The sequence below is a fragment of the Lolium perenne genome, chromosome 7 (genome assembly GCF_019359855.2).
Source record: "Lolium perenne isolate Kyuss_39 chromosome 7, Kyuss_2.0, whole genome shotgun sequence".
In the NCBI taxonomy this organism is placed as follows: domain Eukaryota; kingdom Viridiplantae; phylum Streptophyta; class Magnoliopsida; order Poales; family Poaceae; genus Lolium; species Lolium perenne.
In genome coordinates, this window is record NC_067250.2 from 293,380,770 (window position 1) to 293,403,936 (window position 23,167).

Sequence of the window (23,167 nt, forward strand, 5' to 3'; positions counted from 1 at the left end):
TCAAACTCGCCTAAACATACGACTTAAAACCTATAAGGTTATTATTAAAAATAATCTTATCTTAGCAATTACCTTAGGACTCTTACTAAGAAAATGCAATCCATGATCAAATTATAGTAAACAATTAAAAGTCTTAAATGAAATATAAAGTAGTTCTTTTATATCCTCACACTTAACAATTATTATTTCTTAAAAATAAAGAACTATGAAAAAACCCTAAAACAATTTTAAAAAAGAATCTTCAATGATCAGTAATAGTAGCTACCAACTAAAAGCGACGATTGACGAGGCGGCTCCTCGGCAATGCCACCATGAGGGGCTAAGGGTTGACGGAAGGCGACGATGGAGACTCTGGGAGCGAGAAGGCATGCGACGTACCCAGGTTTACGTCCCCGTGGTGGAGGATCTCTACGTCCTACTAACAGTCTACTATATGATAATATGTGTAAAGGGGGCCGCCGTAGGCGGAGTTGTATCTAGTCTAGTTCTAATCTACGGGTTGCGATGTCTAGGCGTATCACATGTATGCCTTTTCGTATGTCTGAATATGATCTAAGGGGTGCCCATCCTGGCTTTGTATATGCAACCAGGATAGGGTTTACAAGAGTCCTAGTTGACTACAAATTGGAGTCTTCTTTCTTATAGTCCAAGCTGATATTACATGCGGGTCCAGCTCATCGAGTCCTTGTGTTGGTCCATCTTCATAATCTACACTGGGTATAGCAATATTGGGTACCCGAAGGGTAATACCCACATCAACGATGCCATGTCTTGTACTGTTTTTGTGATATTTGTTTATAAATGAGAATCTCAATTGCTTAAGCTTTACTTTATGTGTGAAATAAACTTGAACCTAAAGCCAACCTATAAAAAATCGCCAACACCAAATCAAACCCGTAAACGAAACCAACAGGAGAAAATAGTACCAAAGGGTAAGAACGTTGGCATATCATATCTTATGCATAATAGTATAGTGACAATCTTCTAAACATTAGTCCTTACCAGACCAATGATGCTCTTTGTTCTTGAGCTTATATTTTTCGATAAAGAGAATATATTAATATCAAGAGATACCAATTACACCCAGCCTCTGCAACAACGCACCACCCTAATGACACTACGGATGCACACAGCCAAAAAAAGGAAAAGAAAACTAAGAAACAAAAGTCCCGCTACAATATCTCGGGCCTAACAACAGTAATACATAATAGTCTTGAGCTTATATGACAACTAGAAGAAAGCTGTTTGCATAATCTGGCAATCAGAAGACAAGTTCAATCTTGCATATTTTTGATTATTTTATCAAAACCCTTTTCGAAAAAGCCCATTGCATTCAAAAGAAAAATAATACTATTTTCATAATGAATATGAAACACTACTTAGATTGTTGGACTCTATATTTTAGTAATCCTGACCATTTCTAGCTACACCATGACTTACAACCAAACACTTGCTACTGTGTATATGAGATTGTCTAATAGCAATACTTGCTATTATATATTGCTTGTCACATCCACCTTATTATGTACATCTAGTACTTTTCTTTCAAATATTGATTGAACCACCTTTATATATAAGCTAGTGTCATTCTTGTGAGACCATCCCTGACAACACAAACATCTTTGGAGGATCCATGCTATGAAGCATATGAACAGATATTGTTGGGTTCTCGTGCTCAACTCACCGTAACCAAAACTGCACACATATTTGTGTTGTGGATTCTTTTATCTTTAGGCAACCATTGGCAAATAATTATTTCGGCATGAGAGATTTTGGGAAACGCAAACATTCATTAGCATTGGGAGAGCCACTTTGGTGTGACGTTCGGGACACTTCAGCGCTGCATATCACTATAAAGTGGAGTTTCCTATGCTCTGTATTTCTCGGTCTGTCTGAGTTTTGTTCGTTCAACATTCCATAAGGATCATAGGTCCATGTATTTTTTGTTTCCAAAAAAAAAAACGTTGTCCATAATGATTGTACGGGATGCAAGCAATATAATTGATTTAACAGAGGTCCACTGAGTGTTTGTCACGCGAGAAAGGTACTGATCAAGTTTTCAGCTCGGGATGAGCTGTGATAGATGAAAAGAATCCTATGTAACCTGATCCTCAGAACGTTTTTTTTGTTCTGGCTTCTTCTATTTCTCGTTTTTTGTTCTTTCTATTTATCAGCATGTCTGTCTGTGTCTTCTGGATATTTGGTTGATCGCCTTGTTCGCTCGAGTTTTCAGTAGCAGCCTGTCAGAGATCTTACTACTAACTGTGTGGCAAAATTCTGTTAACTTGTAGCAGCATAGGGAGAAATAAGTTCAGCTAATGTCAACATGATTTTAGGTTGATACTTGTGGATTCCGTACCCCATAATTAGAGAATGGGTCTTCACGATAGATGCTAACAAATTGTGTGTAATATTTATTATATGTATACTTTCAAAGGACTGTACTTTGTTGATCGTCGCATCATGTCCTGTGTTAGTAAATGATATAAATATCCTCTGGAGTTTTTTTATGTTGCAGAAAAGATCTGCTAGTCATGTAAAAGTTCCTAGCATTTCTGGCCAAAATAGAGCTACAAGCAGAACAACCCTGTTTTCCTTTACTGACCATAGAAGATTCGGAACAGTTTTTTTACTTAAAACTTCAGTGAAAATGCTAATTTATTTACATGCACGCTACCTTTAGTCCATACGCGGCCGGTGAGGGTGAGGTGTTGAATCTCTGATGCTTTGACAGAGTATCTTCGGCGGAGTGCTTGAAGTCCCAGGACAGCTCGGCTCGGTGAAAATTGAGGCAAAGCTATGATGTTGGAGTGGTTTGGGTTTCAACGTTTGATAGATTACAATATGGTGGGAATGGGGCTACCACTGTCTTCTGGCCCTAATGGGGCGGTCTGAAGTATAGTTAGCATTCCAACAATTGTGGATTTGTGGTGGAGCTACTGGCAAGAGCCTGCATGAGATAATGGCAATGGAAAGGGTCAAAGGACAGAGCAGCCAGGCCATGAATATGGCAGTCCTGGTAACGTGTTTTGTAAATCTTTCGTGGTAGGTTGCATGGAATTATTCCATGTCACTGAAGATGGTTGATTGTTTCTCGCGGAAGAAAGTCTATTTTTCGTCCTTGAACTTTCTTAAAAGTTCAAGTTTGGTCCTAAATGTTTTTTTAGGTACAAAAGAGACCCTTAACTTTGCTTATCGTCCGGTTTTGCTGATTTTAATGGCTTGGAAGAAAAACCACGGCCCAAAGGAAAAAAAAAAACCAGGCCAGTTCCAACCCAGAACAAAAAAAACCAAAGCAAAGCATTCGAGTCCCCATCGTTTTCCTTTTGTGATAGAAATATTGATCGGCGGCGCGATCGGCGGCGGCATGGTGGTCGTTGCGGTTGGCGGCGGCATGCCACGGTGGGCAGCTCGTTTGCCCCCATGCTAGAACGCTGGGTGGTTCCGCTCCGCACCTCCACCACCCCCAATCCGCTATGTCGGGCCTCGTCCTCCGCGCCAGGTCTTGGGCGACCAGGCTCGTTGAAGTCGCGATCGACACTATCAGGCTCGGCAACGGCTTACAATGTGCTAGACTACTTGCCGTTGCGGGTAGCCGGCGGTGCGCGCTGTACTTACGTCAGTGCGCAGCTCATCCAAGTCTGAACTCAGAGAGAGGACGATGCCCTGCACAACATTACACTACGGGAGAATTGCCGTACGCCGACGGCCAGGCGATGTGCCGACGGCCAAATGTCGGGGCCGTCGGCACAGTAGCCTCCGGAGCGCGGCGACGAGGATGACCGTCGGCGCTAAATTGGCCGTCGGTACAGGCTGGATGTGCCGACGGTCAGTTCTGGCCGTCGGCACAGGACCAGTCTGGCCGTCGGCACAACATTTTTTTCCTTTTTTTTCCACTACAGACCTGTGCCGACGGTTTAACCGTCGGCATAGCTTTTTCCTATTTCTCCATGACAGTCTTCAAAAAAGCATAACTAAATCATTCTAACTGAGAAAAATAAGTATAATATATCAAATTTTGCAGAAAAACAAGATCTATCATAGAAAAATATCAAAAATGGAATATTTCGAATACCTAAATAAATTTTCTTAGAAATGATCTATAATGTTCGAGGTTTCATAGCTTTCACACACGCCAAAAATGAAAAATGGTCGCTCATGGGTCGGATTAGAAATCCACGTCTGGGGTATTGCTTACCATCCTAGGGCTCACACACGTGCCAAATATGACCTCGTTTCGGCAAATTTTGCCATGCCGAGGTCGTTTCCCACCTCATTTCTCCTGAAATCCATAGAACCCCGGACGTGATAGCTCTTTTCGTGAAGGGTTTCCCAAAATAATTGCCACATCCCAGTTTTGACAAACGGAATAGTTACTATGACATATAAAATGACACCACGCGGCTCCGTGGGATTTTTTGACTTCGTTCAAATTGCCATCTGGCCAAAACAGGCCCCCCCCCCCAGGACATGCGGTATCGCCGTACCGGGCGTGCGGGTGCACCCATTCGCGAAAAAACTAAACGAACAAAAATTAGCACATATAATGATGCGTCGTAGAACTAAAAACATTTTTTCCGAAATTTCTGGAGTGACGGATAGTTGAGCCCTAGTTCAAATCCGGTCAGTTTTCAGCGGATTCGGCGGGACACCGCCGGAAGCCGCATGGGTTTCCAAAAAGCTAATGCATGCACATGCCATGTGATAGGTGGTACGTAGGTGGTCTACTATCATCGCACGGAGGTTTCACGTCATATTAAAATGCGCCTCATGTAGCTGCTTCACAAATAAAAACCGTTTGGGCACGCTAAAAATGAAAAGATGGTTGCCCGTGGGCCGGATTAGAAATCCGCGTCCGAGGTCTTGCTTCCCATCCTAGGGCCCACACACGTGCCAAATATGACCTCGTTTCGGGAAACTATGCCATGCCGAGGCCGTTTCCCACCTCATTTTCGATAAAATCAACCAGATTTAAACTAGAGGTACTTGATCTATTGCTCATGATTTTTGGGTAAATTAAATTGTAGGTTCAAAATATGATATGGATGTCATATTTGTATTCCTCTCATTTTTCTGATCAATTTAGACATATTATTTGCCAAATTCGTATTTACTGATATTAATTATTCCATATTAAATAAAAAGATAAAAATGAAATTATTTAATTGTTTTTCAAATTATATATTATTATTATTTATATATATTCATTGTTGTTTACTTAAATAATTGTTTAGAATTCAAAAATATAGAGATGTGGCAGCACGGTCAAAGGGTTAATATGATTGATATGGTAGTATTAACAACAAGGGCGTCATTTCTTTCATGGAAGCTCATCCGAAGAGAACCAAGAAGTTAATCGTGCTGGGGTGGGAGTAGTGTGAGGATGGGTGACCAACTGGGATGTTTGACTACAAGTGCAATTTAACCTAATATTTAGGTGTACTAAGTGTAAGTGTGATTGTGAAAGATTAACAAGTAAAAAAGAATAAAGAAGAAAATTGGAAAAAAAATATTTTAAAAAAAACATAATTTGAATCATTTTTCAAAAAAAATTGAAAATTTTGAAATACTATGCCGACGGTTATACCGTCGGCACAACAATCTGTGCCGACGGTGATCGGGCAGTCCCCGATCAGAACTATGCCGACGATGCTACGCCGACGGTCACCGTCGGCACCTTTGCTATGCCGACGGCTGGCAGACTGGAGCTCTCCGGTAGTGTTACTTGGTTGTTTTATCAAGCACGTACAAGATCCAACTAATAAAACTCTATCTACTTGCAGCTAAGGATGGCAATGGAGCGGGTTTGGACGGATATAGGAAAACCAGATCCATGCCCAAATCCATCGGCCTCGCTCTGCCCCGCCCACGAAAGTATCCATGGGCATGGATGTCGCCCCAAATCCAAATCCGCTGGATACCCGGATATCCATGCCCATAAAATCTGAGTACTATTTCAGCAATATTTCACTTGCATTTCATCAATAATAAGCTAACATGAATATTTTGGCAGCATGTTGACATTATTTCAGTAGCATTTCAGCCATAATTATGTCGACAATTCATAGAAATATCAAAGCAACAATATATCAATCACATAGTACTTATAATATGTTTAATCTCACATAACCACACCATACAATAGATGTCTCATTTCAATCTCACGGAACATATATAGACAATGCTTTTTATTTCAAGATTCCAATACAACATCTAATGCGTTAAAGCTATATAGCAAAAGATAGTAGAAAGGTTGAGTTGAATCTTGGATCATTATAGCCTTATTCATTCATTCTTCAGTGACAATGGATTCATTGGAATCCTATAATTGAAAAAAGCACTAAAGCTTAACAATTGAAAAATCATCAAAAGAATAAATAATTAAAGCAAGTAAATAAGAGCTTTTTGGATAGTACCATTTCTTCTTGTTCATCTTCAAGAACATTCTGGACAGCAAGGAGATCACCATGAATCTCACCTAATTGTTGCGATCAGAAACCCACCGGCGGGCAGCGACTGGCAACACCGTAGAGCCGGGAACAACTAGGGCTGCGGCTGGCCCCAGTCCCTCAGAGCGACGGCCTGCAAAGCCTTCTGGTCACACGTCCGATGCTGTCGCAAGGGCGTGCCACCTGACCTATACCTGGTCAGGAAGGTGTTGGATGATGCCTCGCTTAGTTTCCTGCATGGCATACACGTAAACATTAAATACGAGCCTCGATCGGCTCTCAGGTTATCCTGTGAATCGGCTCAAGGAGCCGATCCACCCATGATTCGTACAAGGTGTCCGAATATATGGTGGCCCTGCTTGATCAAAATAAAGTTAAAGCGATCTACGACGATTTAGGGTTTTCACCGCATAATCGGATCATCCTACTCACGATTGGGCCTCGCGCTCGCGTACGGTGATCGTAAGCCGATCCTAGACAGGGCCTAAAAACCAACACGAGGTTGATCCCCGGAACATCCTGTCTAGGGCTAGCAAACTACACCCTACACGCCGCTGGATCCTCCAACCCTTTGTAAGGCTTAACTATTGCGGATGTTAAACTAATCCTTGACAAACAAGGAGCAACCGTAACGGATCGGATCTACTAAACTATGATCAAGCGGGGTGCCGCCCCTACACCTGAGATAGGTGTAAGGGCGGCTAGATGTATAAGGGTTGCACTACGACAGCATATGATACGAAGAACAATGCTAACCCTAACACATCTAAGATAACTACGTTGCTCGCCATCAAAAAGGCTTCAGCACGAGCAACGCATGAACAACGTAGGTAGGCTCGTGCTGCCTAGATCGCAAGATGCGATCTAGGCAGCATGGTGCTTACCGGAGAAACCCTCGAGACGAAGGAGTTGGCGATGCGCCGAGATTTGTTTGTGTTGAACGTTGGTTGTTGTTTATTTCATAAACCCTAGATACATATTTATAGTCCAGGGGACTTTCTAACTCAAGCGTGCACCTAACCGTGCACGGGTAAAACTCTAACTCCTAACAGACACGTATCCTACTATGATACAGATACACGGGCAATTAGCCCAAACTTGGTACACAAGGCCGATTCACGTATTTCTTCCATGTATATTCTTCAAACCCATCTTGATCGCGGCCCACTTCTGACTCGGTCAAATTCTGGTGATAACACATGCCCCCCTGGTTTTGGAAATGACATTTCCAAAATCATTATGCTTTCTTTCGTCGGGTCATGTCGTGGTAGAGCAGAAACCGCCGCAGAATCCTTCATTATGATGCCTTGCCCCTTCCACTTCTCCACGTGGCCTGCGAAATTTTTCTGCTGGGCACCACTTCCTCGGGAACTGCTGTGGCATTGAATCTCCCCGATATCCCCTTTATTTAACCGTTTTACACAGTTTACTTCTTCATCCCCTTCGCATTAGCACCCCGAAAAACCCTCCTGCGCCACCATGTCTTCTTCCTCCTCATCCTCTTCCGGCCTTTCCTATGGGTCCTCCTCCTCCCGCGAGACGCCGCCGGACATCCGCGCCCCAGAAGAATGGGACCTGGAAGACCACGCCTCCTCCATCTGGTCCGAAGACGACCAGTCCCTGACCAGCGGGGATGAAGATCTTCAGTTCCTCGCCGACGGGGAACTGGAGTCGGAAAGCGAGGACGACCGGTTCCCCTGGGACGGCTGCCCCTCCTCTGAAGAAGAGGAAGAGGAAGACGACGACGACGACGACGACTCCCTCGAGGGCTACCCGCCGGCGAAACGCCTCCGCATGTGGTGGGACGACGACAGCAACGACGATGAAGACGGGGATGAAGCTCCCGTAGAGGGCTACGGGAGTAGCGACGAGGAGCCCATCGGCAGCAGTGCCGATGAGAGTTCCGAGGAAGACGACGAGGGCAGCGATGGCCCGTAGATTAGGATCTACTAGTGTAGGCATAGCAGTAGTAGATTGGTCAATAGACCCTTCTTTTGTTCTTCCTTCTTTGAGCAATCGGCTCTTTCTTTGTAAGAAATCATGTTCATTAATGAAGAAGTTTCCTCAATTTGACTTTGCCGATTTCTTTTAAACCGATTCTCAATGAGCCGATGGCAACGCATCGGTCTCTCATAATCCGCCCTTCCTCTCTTCGACCACGGGGTGACTGCAATCTTGGTCAAAACTCAAAAAGCCGATGTCAGCGCATCAAGCCTTCATGAACTATCCTTCGTCCTTTCGAACAATGAATTTAAGTTCCGCCGGATCACCACCCTTGACGAAAATCGCGGCGCAGGACTAGCCGATGGCCACCCAATCGGCTTTCAAAAACAGAGCATCCACCAGGCCAGCTGCCCCCCGAGTCTCAGTCAAGGCGAGAATGGTAATGAATCAACAAAATCGGCCCCCAGAGCAGAGAACCTTCAAGGTGAACTGCCCCCCGAGCTTCTTCAGTCTACTCCTTGCGCCTTGCTGGTCAGATTGGCTCCTTTCCTTCGGTGGATCTGATGCAACCCACCCTTAGCCTGATCTGCACATCCATGCTGCTCTTGGCATTGTTGTTGAAGAGAGGATCTGAGCCGTTAAACCACTCCATTGAGGAGTTCTTCCATTAGAGTCTCTCTTCGTGGCCCACTTCCTGCTCCATCAACCCTCTGATTATAACAGTTATACCTCGGCTTTATATCCTTAAGTCGATGTCTGCTGCATCGGCTGTGCTTAAAAAAAATTTGAATTTTTTACGGCCGATTTATGTATCGGCCCCCATACTTCAATACCCATCATCAAAGGATATCTTAGGCTGCTGGGCATTTGTAAGACGCTTCTACTGCATATCCTCGTGTTTTATCCACCTGGGTGCCCCCCCGAGCCGATTCTTTCAAGGGATTTGATGGTATCGGCTCCGTTTGACCAAACGTTGAACCCAGGCAGAATGGACGGTGAGGATAATTTTGGCCGATTGCCGGAATCGGCCTCCACGTTGCTTGTTCGATGAAGGTTTTGTAATGTTCCTCCATAAATCCTTGGGGCCGATCACTTGAATCGGCATCGCCACCTTTGTCCATCGATGTTGCTTTTGTTACACGGTCAGGCCGGTGGATAAAACCAGCCTAACCCCTTTATTTGTCACGTCGATGCGCTCGCAGTCGTCCAAATTGATGCCTGAGAGTGGCTCTTGGCCTGATGTCTCCCAAACGTCCATGCCGGCCGTTGAAATCTCGGCTGAATCATCTGCGTGGACGACTTCTACTTCATCTCCATCCCACTGTATTAGGCATTGGTGCATCGTGGATGGAATGCAACAGTTGGCGTGGATCCAATCCCTCCCTAGTAGGACAGCATAGGTGCTCTTGCTGTCGACAATAAAGAACGTCGTGGGGATGGTTTTCCTTCCTATAGTCAGATCCACATTCAGAACGCCTTGTGCGTCAGATGCTTGGCCGTTGAAATCGCTCAGTGTTACATTGGTCTTGATCAAATCCGAGCTGGAGCGTCCCAACCGACGTAGCATGGAGTATGGCATAATGTTAACTGCCGCTCCGGTGTCCACCAACATCTTGTTGACAGGCTGCCCATTGATGTATCCTCGCAAGTACAGGGTTTTCAGATGCCTATAACTTCTTTCTCGTGGCTTCTCAAAGATGACCGGCCGTGGGCCGCAGTCTAGTTGTGCCACAGGTGCTTCGTATAATCCTGGAGCGCTAAACTCCGTTGGAAGGATGAAGACCATGTTTGTGCCAGCCGATGTTTCATCATCGGCTTTCCTTTGTCTGGGGCGCCACTCTTTTCTTTGTGGCCGACCTTCTTCGTCCAGGGTTCGCTGAATTTTGGCGGCCAGATCAGGCCGTGCCTTCCTCAACGTGTGCAGATATAACCTTTCAGCTTCTTCCAACCCACGTAGACGCTGAACCCTTCGCTTCTGGGAACGGCTGAGCCCATCAGGGCACCACCTTGGCCGATGATACTTGTCTTCTTCATCATCGTACTCTAGTTCCTCGAGATCTTCCACCCGAGCGGACTCAGCATGCTTGTTCCGAGGCGGGAGAGGCCCTAGACGTTTGAACACAGATACGTTGGCTGCATCCTTCTTCTTCTGTTTGCATTCTGGGCAGTTGCCGATTGTAGGCAATCGGCTCATTCCTGAGTCCCAGCAGTGTCTGAAGAAGGGGCAGTCCCAGTGCCTATCCTCGTCGTCTTGCTCCCTTGACCTTTCCTCGGCGTGGCGCTCATATCGCTCCTCGTCGCGATCATGCCGACGACGTCTCCTGTCGTCCCTAGCCAGACGATCCTTTTCATCATCGTCGTTGTACCGTCGGCACTGGTCATATTGACCCACATACTTGTTGAGGAGGTGATCAGAGAGAGGTCGCTGATATCTTACGTTCCTCACTTCTCCCTCTGTGACGTAGCGCTTGCCGTCGTGGCGGAGCCGATCGCGTGGAGCGGCTTCCTCTGTGTCTTTGCTGTGAGAGCAGCTGCCCTTATCTCCGTCCTTATCAGAGTGGTGCCCAAGTCCTACCATGTTGATATTGCACGAGAAATCTGGCTGGCACCCTCCATGGCAAGAATACTCCACCATGTTGACGGCGGGGAAGGGGTGTGTGTCGACCTTCATGGCGTACTGGTTGAAAATTAATCGCCCTTTCTCTATCGCCATTTGGATCTGCTGACGCCACACCCTGCAGTCGTTAGTGGTGTGGGTGAACGTGTTATGCCACTTGCAGTATGGATTTCCGTTCAGCTCCTGCACCGTAGGGATTTTGTGGCCTTCGAGTACCTTTATATGCTTCTCCGTGAGTAAGAGATCGAAAATCTGCTCAGTTTTGGTCACGTCGAAGTCGAACCCCTTTGGAGGGCCTTGTGGCTTAACCCATTTGCAGGACACGGGGCCTGCCGCTCGATTCCACTCAGCCACTGCTACCTCTCGATCTCCCGCAGCACCTTCATCCTCGTCTGCCTCAACCAGGACCACCGCACGTTTAAATTTGTCCTGGTAAACATCTGGGTGGCGCTGTTCATATGCTGACAGCTTCTGCACCATGTGCGCCAATGAAGGGTAGTCTGCTTGGGAGGCCACGTCCTTGATCGATGATGAGAGACCCACCACCGCCAACTCGACTGCTTCTTTTTCACTTACGTGAACCGAATAGCATCGGTTCCTAATGGTCCTGAAGCGCTGGATGTATTCTGACACTGTTTCCCCGCGCTTCTGTCGTACTTGTGCTAGATCGGCAATGCCAGCCTCGGAAGCCTCTGAGTGATACTGCTCATGGAACTGCTCTTCCAACTGCTTCCAAGTCCGGATGGAGTTCGGTGGCAGCGATGTGTACCACCCGAAAGCCGATCCTGTGAGGGACTGTGCGAAGAACCTCACACGCAGCTCGTCTGATGCTGAGATCGTGCCCAGCTGTGCCAAATATCGGCTCACATGCTCGATGGAGCTGGAACCATCTGATCCACTAAACTTTGTGAAGTCCGGGAGCCGATATTTGGGTGGTAGCGGGATCAATTCGTACTCGTTAGGGTACGGCTTGGTGTAGCCGAACGTCTTCCTTTTCGGTATCATACCGAACTGATCTTTCAGAATTGTACAAATCTGATCCGCGGTGATGGCTGAAGGTGACGAACCTTGAAGATTCGCCGGGGTGGCATACTTAACCAGCCATGCTTGCTTTTCCAGTTCTGAGCCAACTGCAGGAGCTGGGCTCTGGAGGTTTGTCGGAGTGGCGTACTTAGCTAGCCACGTTTGCTTCTCAAGATCTGCTCCCGACGTTCCTCCTGCTGTTCCAGAGGCCCCTGCTGTCGCAGCCTGGTTCGAGAGTGCCCAGGTGCTGCCGTCTGGTACGTATGCGCACGCGTATCCGTGCGGGATCTCCTTGGGCGCCTCAGGTAGGAATTGGTAGTCACTAGGATCACCACCAATCTTGTAGACGACGTATGCCGATGAGTTCGGCACTTCTGGTGCTGCCCATGCGAACGGCAGCGGAGGATGGGACTGGAGTGGCATCTCTCCTTTGTAAGTCCCCAGAGCTGGTCCTGACGGGGAGTACTGGTGGCTCATGATTTCCTGGATCACGCGCAGAGCGACACGCTCCAAAGTGTTCACCAGGCTCTCAGAGTGGCGGTGCAGCGAATGAGCCACCATGTAGTTGATCTCCTGACGCAGCGACCTGGTGCGTTCTTCTGACGGGGCGGACAGGTCCACTCCATCGAGTGCGCCTTTAGGTGAGAACCCCTTCCACCTGACGCCATGGGAGCGGGTTCTATGGAAAGAGCCGATGAGTTCGGCTTCGAGGACCGCCTTGATCTCGTCATGCTTCTTCTTGAGCTCGTCAGTCAGATCCTCGTATTTGACCGGAGTGCTTTCCGCCATCTCGGATGTAGATGGCGATGCGGTGGATGTCGAAGATGGTCCCACCGGGCGTGCCAGAATGTGTTGCGGTCAGAAACCCACCGGCGGGCAGCGACTGGCAACACCGTAGAGCCGGGAACAACTAGGGCTGCGGCTGGCCCCAGTCCCTCAGAGCGACGGCCCGCAAAGCCTTCTGGTCACACGTCCGATGCTGTCGCAAGGGCGTGCCACCTGACCTATACCTGGTCAGGAAGGTGTTGGATGATGCCTCGCTTAGTTTCCTGCATGGCATACACGTAAACATTAAATACGAGCCTCGATCGGCTCTCAGGTTATCCTGTGAATCGGCTCAAGGAGCCGATCCACCCATGATTCGTACAAGGTGTCCGAATATATGGTGGCCCTGCTTGATCAAAATAAAGTTAAAGCGATCTACGACGATTTAGGGTTTTCACCGCATAATCGGATCATCCTACTCACGATTGGGCCTCGCGCTCGCGTACGGTGATCGTAAGCCGATCCTAGACAGGGCCTAAAAACCAACACGAGGTTGATCCTCGGAACATCCTGTCTAGGGCTAGCAAACTACACCCTACACGCCGCTGGATCCTCCAACCCTTTGTAAGGCCTAACTATTGCGGATGTTAAACTAATCCTTGACAAACAAGGAGCAACCGTAACGGATCGGATCTACTAAACTATGATCAAGCGGGGTGCCGCCCCTACACCTGAGATAGGTGTAAGGGCGGCTAGATGTATAAGGGTTGCACTACGACAGCATATGATACGAAGAACAATGCTAACCCTAACACATCTAAGATAACTACGTTGCTCGCCATCAAAAAGGCTTCAGCACGAGCAACGCATGAACAACGTAGGTAGGCTCGTGCTGCCTAGATCGCAAGATGCGATCTAGGCAGCATGGTGCTTACCGGAGAAACCCTCGAGACGAAGGAGTTGGCGATGCGCCGAGATTTGTTTGTGTTGAACGTTGGTTGTTGTTTATTTCATAAACCCTAGATACATATTTATAGTCCAGGGGACTTTCTAACTCAAGCGTGCACCTAACCGTGCACAGGTAAAACTCTAACTCCTAACAGACACGTATCCTACTATGGTACAGATACACGGGCAATTAGCCCAAACTTGGTACACAAGGCCGATTCACGTATTTCTTCCATGTATATTCTTCAAACCCATCTTGATCGCGGCCCACTTCTGACTCGGTCAAATTCTGGTGATAACACTAATACAATTTCAAAAAATATAAAGAACTTAGATTTCACATGCACATAGCGGGAATGTGGAAATGAATTACCTAACATGACCGCTCGAGACCATGATTGCATACACATAAGAGCTTATGCTATTTTTTCTGCAAGTCGACTACGATGTGCACTAATTAATCTCCCGCTAGCACTAAAGACACACACCGATGCTACTGAAGTGACAAGTCCTACATGTCAGTTGGATATCCATCGAATATCCATGGATCAAAAGCTCTGTCCGTGCCCGCTCCATGAATTATCGGATATCCGTCCCATGAAATCCATGGACACAATCAACCCTCCATACCCGTGCCCGGCGGGTCGAATATCCGTGGATACCCGGATCCGTGGATAAAATTGCCATCGTGACTTGCAGCTGAGACCCATACAAGATGTGAAGAGTTTCGTACGTACCAATCTGCACACGTTGCCGAAGAAGACAATTCAATCTCTTGCCATGCTCCTAATCTTCTTTCAGGTGAGCAGGTGTAGCAAGACGTGTAGTTTGCAAGCGGCGGCGTGCGCGGCGCTGCTAGGGCTTCTAGTGTCGCTTCCACCTGATTCAGTCTTCCTCTTTTTTTGGTCTGCGTTGGCACTGGTCTGGTTTGTTTTCCTTTCTGTCATGTTTTTCTTATAAGCCACAAAAATCAGTAAAACCGTCTGTTTGAACGATTAACAAAGTTGAAGGTTTCTTTTGTACCTAAAAAAACATTTAGGACGAAAAATGAACTTTTGAGAAAGTTCAAGGACGAAAAATGGACTATGTACAGGAATACAGAACTATGTACAACGACGACAAAACAGCAACGAGATACGCAAACACAACATAACTGACACAAATTCTCGGTTCAATTATTCATTCAACACGATTCATCCAAAGTTACTGCATCACAGCAGAAGTCTGTAGACCCAGGTAACAACACACAGACAACAAAACGGCAGGAAGAGATACACGACCAGACAGTATCAGAACACAACGACAGCTCCGGTGGAGCAAACCAAAGACACCAGAATTGTGAAGAAGCTCCTTAAGCTCCTTACTGGCCTCCACGGAGCCGGAGCACCAAGTGAAGGGTGGACTCCTTCTGGATGTTGTAGTCCGCCAGGGTACGGCCATCCTCCAGCTGCTTCCCAGCAAAGATCAGACGCTGCTGGTCCGGAGGGATGCCCTCCTTGTCCTGGATCTTGGCCTTGACATTGTCAATGGTGTCGGAGGACTCAACCTCCAGAGTGATGGTCTTGCCAGTGAGGGTCTTGACGAAGATCTGCATGCCTCCACGGAGGCGGAGGACAAGGTGGAGGGTGGACTCCTTCTGGATGTTGTAGTCCGCCAGAGTGCGGCCATCCTCCAGCTGCTTGCCAGCAAAGATGAGGCGCTGCTGGTCCGGGGGGATACCCTCCTTGTCCTGGATCTTCGCCTTCACATTATCGATGGTGTCCGAAGACTCCACCTCCAGGGTGATGGTCTTGCCAGTGAGGGTCTTCACAAAGATCTGCATACCACCACGGAGCCTGAGCACCAGGTGGAGGGTGGACTCCTTCTGGATGTTGTAGTCAGCGAGGGTACGGCCATCCTCGAGCTGCTTGCCAGCAAAGATGAGGCGCTGCTGGTCCGGTGGGATGCCCTCCTTGTCCTGGATCTTCGCCTTCACGTTGTCAATGGTGTCGGAGGACTCCACCTCGAGCGTGATGGTCTTGCCGGTGAGGGTCTTGACGAAGATCTGCATGCCACCACGCAGGCGGAGCACCAGGTGGAGGGTGGACTCCTTCTGGATGTTGTAGTCAGCGAGGGTGCGGCCATCCTCCAGCTGCTTGCCAGCAAAGATGAGGCGCTGCTGGTCCGGAGGGATACCCTCCTTGTCCTGGATCTTTGCCTTGACATTGTCGATGGTGTCTGAGGACTCAACCTCGAGCGTGATGGTCTTGCCGGTGAGGGTCTTGACGAAGATCTGCATACCACCGCGCAGGCGGAGCACCAGGTGGAGGGTGGACTCCTTCTGGATGTTGTAGTCAGCGAGGGTACGGCCGTCCTCAAGCTGCTTCCCAGCAAAGATGAGGCGCTGCTGGTCCGGAGGGATGCCCTCCTTGTCCTGGATTTTTGCCTTGACGTTGTCGATGGTGTCAGAGGACTCCACCTCGAGGGTGATGGTCTTGCCAGTGAGGGTCTTCACAAAGATCTGCATCTGTAAATGCAAAGTAGACCAGAGTAAGGCACAGTAAAGGGAAATAAGCAGAAGCAGGGCGCGATACAAGAGCGCCGAAATGTCGGAGCATGTTAACAGAAAGACGAAAAACTACTCAGGTTAACCATGCTATAGCAGATCAAAGTTCAAGCTGTAGAAGAGAGCTGAGAAAAATCTATTAATCACCAAAAAAAATCTCAACAGAAAGATGAGCAAACTACTAAGCTTAACCATGTTAGAGCAGATCAAAGTTAGAGCTGTTATATGCTCTAGTAGGCACCAAGAGACTAGATGAATCAACGATAATATCATCAAACCCACAGAACTTCCTGAGTTAGCCACAGAATTTTCAGAGTTGATCGATGCACAACTATACAGATCTTACAACCAAATATATGAGGTTCAGAGACTAAGAAAGTAAATTCTGGTTTGTCCAGACACAGATCAGGCATAGTTTTCAACATACTAACACACAGCGTTTGCGCCACAAAGATCGGGAACAACTTCTACCAGTTATATGCTCATGCCTTTGACGAATTTTTGAAATAAGAGTTACGGGAACAGCTAGTCGAACAGAAGCTTTTCTGAGAAAGAAGAAGATGCAAGGCATGGATCAAGAATAATATCATCAAATCCAGATGATTTTCAGAGCAGAATCAATGCACAACTACGGACCCTACGAGCAACTACGAGGCCCAGCAGTAAACTCCGGGCGTACCCCCAATTTGATCGGAGCCTGGGCGCTACATAGATGAGGAATCAACGGGAATACTACGAATATTTGGCTGCAGCTACAACTATAGTAGACAGATGAACCGAATCAACATCGATCGGACCTCAAATCGGCAGACCTACTAGATTTTACGGAGAACCAGAGCCGAATAAACAGGAATTTTCGATCAACATAAGAACACCACCGCCCGCAGATCTAATCGAAACAACTAGCAATCGAGCGATTCACCGGAACCAACGATTATCGATCTACGATACTAATACCATGGACCGCGGAACAGGAGGAGGGATCGGGGACTCCCGTACCTTGAAAGTGGGACGAGAGAGGCTTCGCTTTGATCGGGTGGGAGATTCTTCTTCTGCAAGATCGGAGAAGGGACTGGATTGGATTTGTGAGGAGAGGAAACGAGAGGGGGCGGTAATTTATAGGCGGCTGGGGGAGAGGGTGGGGAAGAAGAGTCCCGCGAGCCTACGGCACCGGTGACGACGGCGGGCGCGGGTAGGAGAGAGGCGGTTGCGGAAAGGGCCAGCCGAGACACCGTTCAGCGCGGTCCGGTCCGGTGCGCCGTGCGCGTTCCTAGTCGGTCAAACCTATTCCTAGCCAGGTGTTTACATATTTTTATAATTTAGAGCATCTTCAGCCGCGTCCCCCAAAGGGATTTAGGACGCGCCGAACAAAAAAAACCGTTCCAGCCGCGTCCCCTAAAGCCCATTTTTATCCGGCGCGCCCCCATACGGTGTCCGGCGCCCCGAGCCCGTCCCCGTCCCACAGGGGACGCACCGGGGACGCCGGACACAACGAAAAGCGAGGCGGGGAGTGGCGGGGCCGACCCGTCAGCGGCACAGTTAATTTTAACCTAACCGTCGCCTACCTCACGATGGAAGTTATTCGCGCGCAGTGACACACGGCGGCATCTTTGCCTTAATGGCGATGGAGGGGCAGGCGAGACGTCTCGTCGGTGCTGCGCAGCCTCCACGCGTCGCCGGCGTTCGCACGCCACCGCCCCGTTCCCGCGCGATCTTCCCGCCTCTTCTACTTTGTTCCCGCGCTTTCTTCCCGACGTCGGCGTCTATAAAAGGTCTCCCGGCTCAACGGTAGCCACCACACCCCGCCGGCAACAAACACGACCCTCGTCGCTCCACCGCCGTCTCCTCCACCACCGAGAGCAATGGCGAACCGCCCCGGCGCGGCCACTTCCCTCCACCGCCGTCCCCTCCACTTGCACGGTCCGGAAACGCAGGTCGACACCGACCCTCGGCAGCGGCCCGGAAGAGCGATGGCGTGCACACCGTCGGCCAGCCGGCGGGAGGCGATGCAAGAAGCAGGTGCCCGCCGCCAGCGGGGAGGCGGCGCAGAGGCGATCTGGCGGCGTTACGCGCCCATGGCCCCGCCGGCCGGCGAGCCGCGGCGGCAGCTGCGTGGCAGAGCAGCAGCAGACGCCACCGTTGCGGCGTCCGACGCCTCGACGAGACAGAGGCGCGACGGTGCCGTGCGGGCGGAGATGGAGCAGCGGTGGGCTGACGAGCGCCAGCGCCAGCGCGGTGAGCGGGAGGCGCTGTACCGTGAACGGCGGGAGTCGATAGAGCGCTGGCGGCGGGAGTCGATCGAGCGCCAGCAGTAGCTGGCGACGGAGGAGCGTCATCAGCGGGAGGCGGCGCTGAGGGCGTTATGGGGGAGGCGGGCGGACGAGTTGGCAGCGGAGGACGCCGTGTTGGCGGCGGCGATGATGGAGGCACCAACAGATGTGGAGGAGGAGGCGCCAATGGAGGAGGAGGAGGCCGAGGCGGAGGAGACCGAGGTGGAGGACGACGACGACGACGAGTTCGAGTGGTCCGACGACGATGGGCCGCACCCGGACGAGACGGCCGATCAACAACGCGCGCTCGTCGAGTCCTTCGAGTCGGAGAAGAAGCTCCAGGACGACGCCCGTGCCCGCGAAGAGGCGCAGATTCGTCGCGCCGTCGAGCTCTCCCTCCAGGTGGCCCAGCAGGGGAGGGCGGAGGAGGACGCGCGGCGGGAGCGGCACCGTCTGGCCACCGCCGAACGCAACGAGAGGAGGCGCGCGCAGCAGGAGCTGCGGCGTAGGGGAGGCGACGATGGGGCGGGGCCGTCGAACGCACCGCCGGGCGGTCAGTAGTCTAGGTTTAGATGAAATCTAGCCATTTTCATTCAAACTTTGTAATATATAATCAAAATTGAATGAAAACATTTATTTTCGTGCACCAATATTCATTTGGGGGCGGCGTTTGGGGGACGCGACTGGGGAGCGACGTCCCCCAAAGGCGGCACGAACAAAACACGTCCCCCAAACGCTCAATCCGGCGCGGTTTGGGGGACGGTTTGGGGGACGCGACTGGAGATGCTCTTAGCATTTCAAAATCTGAACTATTTTTAATCTAAGCATTTTTATTTGAAATTAAGGTCTAAAATTTATTAGATTCGGACATTTCTCAGATAAAATATTTTAAAAGGAACTGTACCCATTACCGGGCCCGCATCCTGTGTGCCCCATTGATACGTCTCCAACGTATCTATAATTTCTGATGTTCCATGCTGATATTATACCAATTGCTACATGTTTTATATACACTTTATATCATTTTTATGCATTTTCTGGGACTAACCTATTAACAAGATGTCGAAGTGTCAGTTCCTGTTTTCTGCTGTTTTTGGTTCCAGAAAATTACTTCTGTGAATATTCTCGGAATTGCGCGAAACAAAAGGCCACGTCCCTATTTTCCATAAGCTTCACGGAGTCCGAAGGAGAGACGAAGGGGGGCCACGAGCTGGCCACCTCATAGGGTGGCGCGGCCCCACCTTCTGCCGCGCCGCCAGGTGGGGTGGGCCCCTCGGGACTCCACCGACGCCGCCCCTTTGCCTATATATTGCCCTAGACGTGAAAACCCTAAAGAATCCAATCATATTCCATGAAGAGTTCCGCAGCGCCGCCGCCATCGACGACAAGTTTCGGGGGACAGAAGTCTCTATTCCGTCACCCTGCCGGGACGGGGAATTGCCCCGGAGTCATCTCCATCGACACCACCGTCATCTTCATCGCCACTGCCGACTCCCATGATGAGGAGGGAGTAGTTCTCCCCCGAGGCTGAGGGCTCTACCGGTAGCTATGTGGTTCATCTCTCTCTCCCATGGTGTGATCTTTATGTGATCATGAGCTTTGTAATCTAGTTGAATATGTAGATGTTACCCTTGTCAATTATGCACTCTAGAGGTTACTTTAATATGAACTCCGGAGTCACTCTCCACGGTGTGATGGTGACAGTGTACGTGATACGTCTCAAACGTATCTATAATTTCTGATGTTCCATGCTACTTTTATGATGATACTCACATGTTTTATACACATTATATGTCATTATTATGCATTTTCCGGCACTAACCTATTGACGAGATGCCGAAGAGCCAGTTGCTGTTTTCTGCTGTTTTTGGTTTCAGAAATCCTAGTAAGGAAATATTCTCGAAATTGGACGAAATCAACGCCCAGGGGCCTATTTTTCCACGAAGCTTCCAGAAGTCCGAAGAGGAAACGAAGTGGGGCCACGAGGTGGCGACACACCAGGGCGGCGCGGCCTGGGCCCTGGCCGCGCGGCCCTGTTGTGTGGGCTCCTCGTGACGCCCCTTGACCTGCCCTTCCGCCTACTTAAAGTCTTCGTCGCGAAACCCCCAGTACCGAGAGCCACGATACGGAAAACCTTCCAGAGACGCCGCCGCCGCCAATCCCATCTCGGGGGATTCAGGAGATCGCCTCCGGCACCCTGCCGGAGAGGGGAATCATCTCCCGGAGGTCTCTTCATCGCCATGATCGCCTCCGGATCGATGTGTGAGTAGTCCACCCCTGGACTATGGGTCCATAGCAGTAGCTAGATGGTTGTCTTCTCCTCATTGTGCTATCATGTTAGATCTTGTGAGCTGCCTATCATGATCAAGATCATCTATTTGTAATCCTACATGTTGTGTTTGTTGGGATCCGATGAATATTGAATACTATGTCAAGTTGATTATCAATCTATCATATATGTTATTTATGTTCTTGCATGCTCTCTGTTGCTAGTAGAGGCTCTGGCCAAGTTGATACTTGTGACTCCAAGAGGGGGTATTTATGCTCGATAGTGGGTTCATGCCTCCATTAAATCTGGGACAAAGGATGAAAGTTCTAAGGTTGTGGATGTCTGTTGCCACTATTGATAAAAAATCTATGCTTTGTCTAAGGATATTTTTGTTGATTACATTACGCACCATACTTAATGCAATTGTCTGTTGTTTGCAACTTAATACCGAAGGGGTTAGGATGATAACTTTGAAAGTGGACTTTTTAGGCATAGATGCATGCTGGATAGCGGTCTATGTACTTTGTCGTAATGCCCTGATTGAATCTCATAGTACTCATCATGATATATGTATGTGCATTGTTATGCCTTCTTTATTTGTCAATTGCCCAACTGTAATTTATTCACCCAACATCTGCTTATCTTATGGGAGAGACACCACTAGTGAACTGTGGACCCCGGTCCTATTCTTTACATCTGAAATACAATCTACTGCAATTGTTCTTTACTGTTCTTCGCAAACAATCATCATCTTCCACACAATATGTTTAATCCTTTGTTTACAGCAAGCCGGTGAGATTGACAACCTCACTGTTACGTTGGGGCAAAGTACTTTGATTGTGTTGTGCAGGTTCCACGTTGGCGTCGGAATCCCTGGTGTTGCGACGCACTACACTCCGCCGCCATCAACCTTCAACGTGCTTCTTGACTCCTACTGGTTCCATAAACCTTGGTTTCTTACCGAGGGAAACTTGTTGCTGTACGCATCACACCTTCCACTTGGGGTTCCCAACGGGCATGTGCTTTACGCATCATCAAGCTAAATTTCTGGCGCCGTTGCCGGGGAGATCAAGACACGCTGCAAGGACTGAATTTTTCTTCGCGGAACCTATTGGATTCAGCTGCTGGAGGTACCTTTATGTCCATTACTTTGGGGGCGGCAACAAAGCTTCTTGATGATATGATGATAAATTACTCTGAATGGCACACGGAAAGAGCTCCACAAGGTAAGAAGGTAAATTCTGTTGAAGAAACCTCCTCCTTGAGTGATAAGATTGATGCTATTATGTCAATGCTTGTGAATGGTAGATCTAATGTTGATCCTAATAATGGTCCTTTAGCTTCATTGGTTGCCCAAAAAGAACATGTTGATGTGAATTTCATTAAAAATAATAATTTCAACAACAATGCTTATAGGAATAATTCTGGTAACAACTATAGGCCATATCCTTCTGCTAATATTAATAGTTATGGTAATTCTTATGGGAATTCTTACAACAATAATAGGAGTGTACCCCCTGGTCTTGAAGCCATGCTTAAATAATTTATTAGTACACAAACTGCTTTTAACAAATCTGTTGAGGAAAAGCTTGATAAAATTGATATTCTTGCTTCTAAGGTTGATAGTCTTGCCTCTGATGTTGATCTTTTAAAATTGAAAGTTATGCCTAATAAGGACATTGATAATAAACTTGTTACTACAGCAAATGTCATCCAAGTTCGAATTAATGAGAATATTAGATTGATGGCCGAAATGCATGCTAGGTGGGAAAGAGAAGAAAACGAAAAACTAGCTAAAGAGAATAATGTAGCTAAAGTTTGGACTATTACCACCACTAGTAATGTTAATGATTCACATGTTGCTAAACCTCCTACTATCAATGGTAAAATAATTGGTGTTGGCAATGTTACTACTCCTAGTGCAAAGCGTGCAAAATTGCCTGAAACTGCTAAAACTGCTGAAATTGATAAAACTGCTGAAATTTTTCAAAATATTGGGGATAATGATCCCATTGCTGTAGATCATAATGGTTTAGACTTTGATGATTGTCACATCTCTGAAGTTATAAAGTTCTTACAAAAACTTGCTAAAAGTCCCAATGCTAGTGCTATAAATTTGGCCTTTACAAAACATATTACAAATGCTCTCATAAAAGCTAGAGAGGAGAAACTAAAACTTGAGACTTCTATTACTAGGAAGTTAGAAGATGGTTGGGAGCCCATCATTAAGATGAGGGTCAATGATTTTGATTGTAATGCTTTATGTGATCTTGGTGCAAGTATTTCGGTTATGCCTAAGAAAATCTATGATATGCTTGACTTGCCACCATTGAAAAA

General features: G+C 48.1%; 1 protein-coding gene and 1 long non-coding RNA gene across 2 annotated transcripts; both read right to left on the reverse strand.

Annotated features, from left to right (window-relative positions):
• Positions 1–6,101: 6,101 nt before the first annotated feature.
• Positions 6,102–14,431, reverse strand: LOC139833269 (uncharacterized). The gene is made up of 3 exons (XR_011748688.1): positions 14,120–14,431; positions 6,417–6,478; positions 6,102–6,322 (listed from the first exon to the last, which is right to left on the reverse strand). It is a non-coding gene; the product is annotated as an uncharacterized lncRNA (long non-coding RNA).
• A 469-nt stretch (positions 14,432–14,900) lies between these two features.
• Positions 14,901–16,287, reverse strand: LOC139829885 (polyubiquitin). Its single transcript, XM_071823466.1, has one exon. The coding sequence runs from the start codon at positions 16,250–16,252 to the stop codon at positions 15,107–15,109; it is 1,146 nt and encodes a 381-aa protein (XP_071679567.1). The 5' UTR covers positions 16,253–16,287; the 3' UTR covers positions 14,901–15,106.
• Positions 16,288–23,167: the final 6,880 nt, after the last annotated feature.

Excerpts from the sequence above, each read along its gene's own strand:
- LOC139829885 (XM_071823466.1), bottom strand. The coding sequence starts at position 16,252 with ATGCAGATCTTTGTGAAGACCCTCACTGGCAAGACCATCACCCTCGAG.